At 44.2% G+C, this 6,493-nt stretch overlaps 1 protein-coding gene across 1 annotated transcript; it reads left to right on the top strand.

The window, feature by feature from the left end:
• The first annotated feature begins 202 nt into the window (after window positions 1-202).
• dselb (dermatan sulfate epimerase like b) lies at window positions 203-6,413 on the top strand. The gene has a single exon (XM_014005439.1). It carries the CDS (start codon window positions 1,099-1,101, stop codon window positions 4,726-4,728), a length of 3,630 nt encoding a protein of 1,209 aa, XP_013860893.1. The 5' UTR covers window positions 203-1,098; the 3' UTR covers window positions 4,729-6,413.
• Window positions 6,414-6,493: the final 80 nt, after the last annotated feature.

The raw sequence follows: 6,493 nt of genomic DNA, 5'->3' as shown, positions 1-6,493 counted from the left end.
AATATGTTATTCAATGAGATGCATGGATGGATGAGAGCTTTGCATCRTTATAAGAAATAGTTTTCTGTAACATTTATTCAGCTTCAGAACGAGGACTGAGGCTGGGCTCCTGAAGTCACGGCTCCCTCTACAGTTCAGTGGAAAATTTTCCATCCTTCACAGGAAAACAATCAAACAGACTGTGTTGAACAGTCGGGAGGACACAACGGGAGACGAGACGGGAGATCACACACACACAAACACACGCATACACACACACAAGCGCTTATGAGAGGCGTGTGTATCTGAAGCAACAGCGGGTCTTCTCCAAAGGGACGTGTTTTCACTTGGAATAATCRTCCTGTCGAGATGTTTTCTGCAGTTTCCCGCGGACAGTCTGTGAAATGTTTCATTCTTTGAATACTTGAGGAGTGACGACAACTTTCCTCTAATCGTATTGGGTGGAAGAAAACAAGAAAAGAGAGGAGGTTTGTTAACAATGCAAACAGTTGAATGTTCCGGTCGGTCTCTGCGCCCAGAAGCAGCACGGAGTGTGGTGTTGGTGTGACGGAGGAGAAGCGATGATCTCCGCGGAGATGCGCGGCTCGCTGAGGTTCCAGTCCGCGGATGCTGTAGCTCGGTCGGGCTGCTCCTGGAGCCTCTGGGCGGCTCTGATTGGACCGGACACGGACTGGGGCTGACTCTGATGTTTGTCCGGAGATGAAACGTGCAGGGGAGGAGATCAATTTGAGTTACTGGCAAGACTGGAGATGTCAGTCTTTACGAGCATCCTGATTACGAAAAAGGACGGACTGAGGACAACATGAGGACACAAGGATTTATTTTTTATTTTTATTTTTTGCCTCACCTGGATCTAAAGTGAAAACACACTGGACAGGTTTTTTTTATAACGTTTTACCTTTTCAAACTGAGTTAAACACGTTTTGCACTCAAGTATTTTTCTTCTTTTTTTTCTTATAAGGACTATCGGGTTGACTTTTGCATTAAAAATAATTTTATGGACTTTTGCAACTGAAACTCAACAGCAACATATTTAAAGAAGAAAACATTCAGTTGCTTCATTTTGTAATTTAGAAAAATGTACTGATATCATGCGATATGGCTTATATGTGGGTTGTATATTTTTTTTACCCACTGTTTGCCCTGGGGGCAGCTTTCTCKGGGGTCTTCAATGCCACGGACAGAGACATTTTTACAGATGACTTGCTCCAGGTCAAGTTCGTACAAGACAGAGTGACCGAGCAGTGGAAACTSCGCTCTGCCGGTTCCTACCCCAACCTATATTTTAACCAAGTGGATGTGTTGCACTTGAGGCAAAGGTCCTCCACCACCCACAGTCACATTTTTAAAGTCATTCGGGCGGCTGTGCTCACCATGCTGTCTAATGTCCCCTCTTACATGCCCCCTGTGAAACATGAGGAGTTTACAAGCAAGTGGAATGAAATTTATGGGAACAACCTGCCCCCCCTGGCCCTATACTGCCTGCTGTGCCCCGAGGACTCTGCTGCCCTGCAGTTTCTTATCAAGTTTATGGATAGGATGGCTGAGTACCCAGACTGGACGGTGACCAGCGCTCCGAATGATGAGGTCCCCATGGCGCACTCTCTGACGGGGTTTGCCACTGCTTATGACTTTATTTTTTCCTTTCTGGATGAGCGCAGAAAAGACCTTTACCTCAATAAAATTCGCTCMGAGACAGAAGCACTGTATGAGCTCTCTAAGTACAGAGCGTGGGGGAAACAGTATCTCCAGAATCATCAAACCACTAATGTTTTAGCTATTCTAATTGGTGCAATAGTGGTGGGTTCACACAAAAACCCAGAGTCCATGATCTGGAAACAAGTGGCAGTGAACTATATGGAGAAAACTATGTATCTTCTGAATCACGTTGTTGATGGGTCTCTGGACGAGGGAGTCGCCTACGGAAGCTACACAGCCAAGTCCATCACACAGTATGTGTTTTTAGCCCAGCGCCATTTCAGTATCGACAACATGCAGAACAACTGGCTGCGGGAACACTTCTGGTTTTATTATGCCACCCTGCTGCCAGGCTTTCAGAGAACAGTTGGCATAGCAGACTCCAACTACAACTGGTTTTATGGGCCAGAAAGCCAGCTGGTTTTCCTCGACACATTTGTCATGAAGAACGGGACAGGGAACTGGCTGGCTCAACAGATTAGAAAGCATAGACCCAAGGATGGTCCCATGGGGCAGTCTTCTGCCCAGCGCTGGGCCACGCTGCACACAGAGTACATCTGGTACAACTCCCACCTCATATCACAGCCGCCTCACGACTTTGGCAAAGTGAAAATGCATATTTTCTCAAACTGGGGGGTGGTTACATACGGAGCCGGGCTTCCCTGTGGCCAAAGTAATACTTTTGTCTCTTTTAAGTCCGGCCGGCTGGGTGGGCGAGCAGTCTACGACATTGTCCATGACAAGCCTTACTCCTGGGTAGATGGTTGGAACAGCTTTAATCCCGGCCACGAACACCCAGACCAGAACTCTTTTACATTTGCCCCTAACGGTCAAGTGTTTGTGTCTGAAGCACTTTATGGCCCAAAGTACAGCTATTTRAACAATGTGCTGGTGTTTAGTCCATCTCCAACAAGCCAGTGCAACAGTCCATGGGAGGGTCAGCTAGGGGAGTGTGCCAAGTGGCTGCGTTGGACCGATGAGGGCGTGGGTGACACCAGAGGGGAGGTGATTGCCGCCTCCTCGCACGCAGACACCATGTTTGTGAGTGGGGAAGCCGTGTCCGCCTATTCCCCGGCCATGAGACTGAAGAGCGTRTTCCGAGCCTTGGTTCTGCTGAACTCACAGACACTGCTGGTGCTCGACCACGTGGAGAAGTGGGGCGATTCGCTTGTGACGTCTCTCAGTGCTTTCTTCCACAATCTTGACATTGACTTCAAATACGTTCCTTTCAGATTTATGGACAGGTACAACGGCGCCATGATGGATGTGTGGGACGCTCATTATAAAATGTTTTGGTTTGACAGCCAGGGTCACAGTCCTGATACCAGGATACAGGAAGCAGAGCAGGCAGCAGAGTTTAAGAAGAGGTGGACGCAGTATGTCAACGTCACTTTTCAGATGACAGGCACAGTCAGCAGAGTAGCTTACGTGCTGCATGGGCCCTATGTTAAAGTGTCCAACTGTAGATTTATAGAYAGCAGCAAAAATGGTGTGAGGCTTTCTTTAACTATTAATAACACAGAGAAGATTGTCTCTGTTGCTACAAATTATAAAGATATCGGCGCAAGGTTGGCTTATTTAGGGTTTGGGGGGCACAGTAAAGTTGAGGATAGACATCAAATYATTAGATATGGCCTCGGAGCACAACTCATCCCGAAACAAATCAGCAGTGATAGTCAGCTGTTTGACATTGGTTTTGCAGTTAATGTGGTAGCAGGGGTTGTTCTTTGTGTGGCCATAGGATTTTTGACCATGCAGAGAAAGTTTTATGTTTGTTTCAGCCGTCTGATGCGTTACGCCCTCCTGTCTGTGCTCATTCTGTGGATAGTCGAGCTGCTGTTTTTGTCTAACAGCTGTGATCAGCTTCTCTGTGGGGTAAAATGGAAAGGTGGGGATGCCAAAAGCGAGCTAAATAAACAAATCAGACTGTACGAACAGCACCGTCTCCCTCTCCCCACCATTGTCATAACCGCTCTTCCGGGATCAGGATCAGAAATACTCAAGCATCTTTTCTACAATAACTCCGACTTTCTTTACATAAGGGTTCCCACGGAACATGTGGACATTCCAGAAACCGAGTTTGAGTTTGACTCTGTGGTTGACAGCTGCGAGTGGTCGAGGACAGATGCAGTGCATGGGCGGTTTAAGGTTATCCAGGGCTGGCTCCATTCGCTGGTGCACAACACCAGGCTGCACTTGCAAAACATTCAGCTTGTAGAGGGCAGCAGGGTCAAACAGCCCCAGCGAGTCATCCCCTCTAGGGACAGGAAGAAAAGATCCAGGAGGAAAGAGCAGTCTGCAGCTGAGCTTAAGGGCAAACTGAAGACGAGCCTGGACAGAGATGCAGAGTACATACGGGAGATGAGACGGCATGTTGTGGAGTACCCTAACGCTCGGGTGGTCCTCAACATGCGAAGTGGGAGCTGGACACTTAAACTGCCTTTTATACAGGAAGTGGTGGGCCCTTCTCTGAGGGCGATCTATTTAGTAAGAGACCCACGTGCATGGATTTATCTCATGGTTTATAACAGCAAACCCAGCCTTTACTCGCTCAAAAACATTCCACAGCACCTGTCCTTGATATTCAAGGAGGACTCTGTCAGGGACGGGTGTCCAGCTGTGGCCCCGGAGTTTAAACTCATCCAGAGGCTGCTGTCCCATTCCGAGACAAACCCTGTTTTGATTCTGGCTCATTTGTGGCTAGCTCACACAGCCGCCGCTCTCAGGGTCACCGACAGTCTCCCAGAGGAGTCATTCCTCCAGCTGAGGTTCGAGGATGTCGTCGACTTCCCCCAGGAGACGGCAGAGACAATACACACTTTCCTGGGGGTGCCTGTGTCCCCTGCAGCCCTTAATCAGCTTATTTTCACCACCTCCACAAGCCTGTACAATCTGATGTATGAAGGGGACGTCTCACCAGCCAATATCAACATATGGAGACACAAAATGCCTCGAAAAGACATCAGATTGATAGAAGATATTTGTGGAGGTGTAATGAAGAGATTGGGCTATGCCAAGTTTGCCAGTTAACTGCTGTTAGTCAGCTAAAATAGAGCTGTCGTGTTTACTGTAGCTGCCAGTCAGATTTATATTTTTCTTTTATTGCACTGACGTTAACTTAAAAACATGTTGACGGCCGAGAAACTTGGTAGCCTCTCTGTCTGTGTCCGAGTGTTTTCTTTCAGCAGGCCTGTGTTTAAGTACTTGTACTGATTTATTTCATCCAGATGTCTGTTGGGGAAAATATTTTCTACGATAATTGTTGGGAGAGAGCTTGTGCTGTTGTTTCACCCCCTGGCAAATGTTCATGTTTACTTGTAGCACTCATTTATCGAGTGAGATTTTAAATATTTGTTTGTCTTACACGCAGAGGAATATCACTGAATTTCAGGAGAAATATTTTCAACTTTCAGAGCACCAGTTGAAATGTTTTTTTTTAATAAAGCTTAATTACTGTCTTTGTTGAAGACGCAATGTTAGAGCTTTGTTTTCTCTAATAATGTGAGATGTCAAAAATAGCTGTGCAGAAATTATGTTGTTTTTTTAATCTCTTTATAGTAGTTCAGACTTTYAAAAGTAAATATCCTTTAAATTGTTATGAGCAATAAATATCTTACCWGTTGTAGATAGCTCTATGATTGACYTCCTTTACTTGAAGGAYAYGCTRACRTCTGAGAGGGGCTAAGATCAAAGTGATTGCTGTCTTCTTAAAGCAACTGTAATCTAAATAATGTCATAACAAATGCAATTTTAACAACCTAATTATTCATGATAATTTAGCAGGAAACACTTATGTGCATGAGCAATTGTTTGTTTACAAGTGCAAATAGCAGCTGCATCTGGCTGTTGAATCTCCATGTGATAAATGATTTGTTTTGATCTTGGCGTCGTTCAGATTAACCGAGAAAATTAGATTGTTCAACAATCTTTTTACAACAAGTTCAACAATCTTTTTACAACAAGTAAAATATTTACTGTTTATAACCCTTTCAAAGCCACCTTAATATCTGAACTATCACTTTCATTCCTTTTTTTTTCTTGTCTAGAGAATAATATTTACTGRTTTTGGATAAATATGTGGTTGCAGAAGTTCATGAATATGTTCTGAAAACTGGTTTGGCTTTCAGAACCCACGAGTGCTTTTTTTTCCCTTTAAAATTGTAAGACAAAAAATGCTGCAGGCTGAAGGGGAAACAGACGAACAAAAAATACTTTATTTATAAAAACATATAAATGATTGTATTTTTTTTACATGAGTAAACATATTTTATTTTGAAGCTCAAAGATGTCATGGTGGTTGTGTGGCTTAGCACTTTGATTGTATTTGGGAGTCAGCATTTTCTGAAGCTACTTTTTACTGTATGTGCTAAATTAGCTTAGAAGTATGGAAAAAAGAAAAGAAAATGATGATATAAGTTTTCGGAGAATGTGAGTCAGAAGTATTTATGGGTTCCAAAGATTTATATCCCAAAGGACTGAGAATGAATCTGAATATTATAATGACTCCCTTTAGCATTTATTGAATCAGAGGGAAGTGCTTAATGGGGATCAAACTGGGAAAAAAAGAGAGAAAACTGTCAACTCTGACACATTTCTGCTCAATGAATTTTTAAAGCATTCCCTTCAGCTACTCATATTCATCTGCAAAATGCATAATGGAGGCTGTATTTTATTGTTGTAATATCTTCTCTATAAAGAACCAGAGGATATGCAAACAGCCCAAGTTTCCATTTCTTGAGGTGTTTACTTGGATAACCAATAACCCCCACCCCTCCCCAGTAAAGAGTCCAGGGGC

Source organism: Austrofundulus limnaeus, unplaced genomic scaffold, assembly GCF_001266775.1.
Source record: "Austrofundulus limnaeus strain Quisiro unplaced genomic scaffold, Austrofundulus_limnaeus-1.0 Scaffold30, whole genome shotgun sequence".
Taxonomy (NCBI): domain Eukaryota; kingdom Metazoa; phylum Chordata; class Actinopteri; order Cyprinodontiformes; family Rivulidae; genus Austrofundulus; species Austrofundulus limnaeus.
The sequence above is the reverse complement of the archived record's forward strand: the minus strand, read 5'-3'. Positions and strand labels throughout refer to the sequence as shown.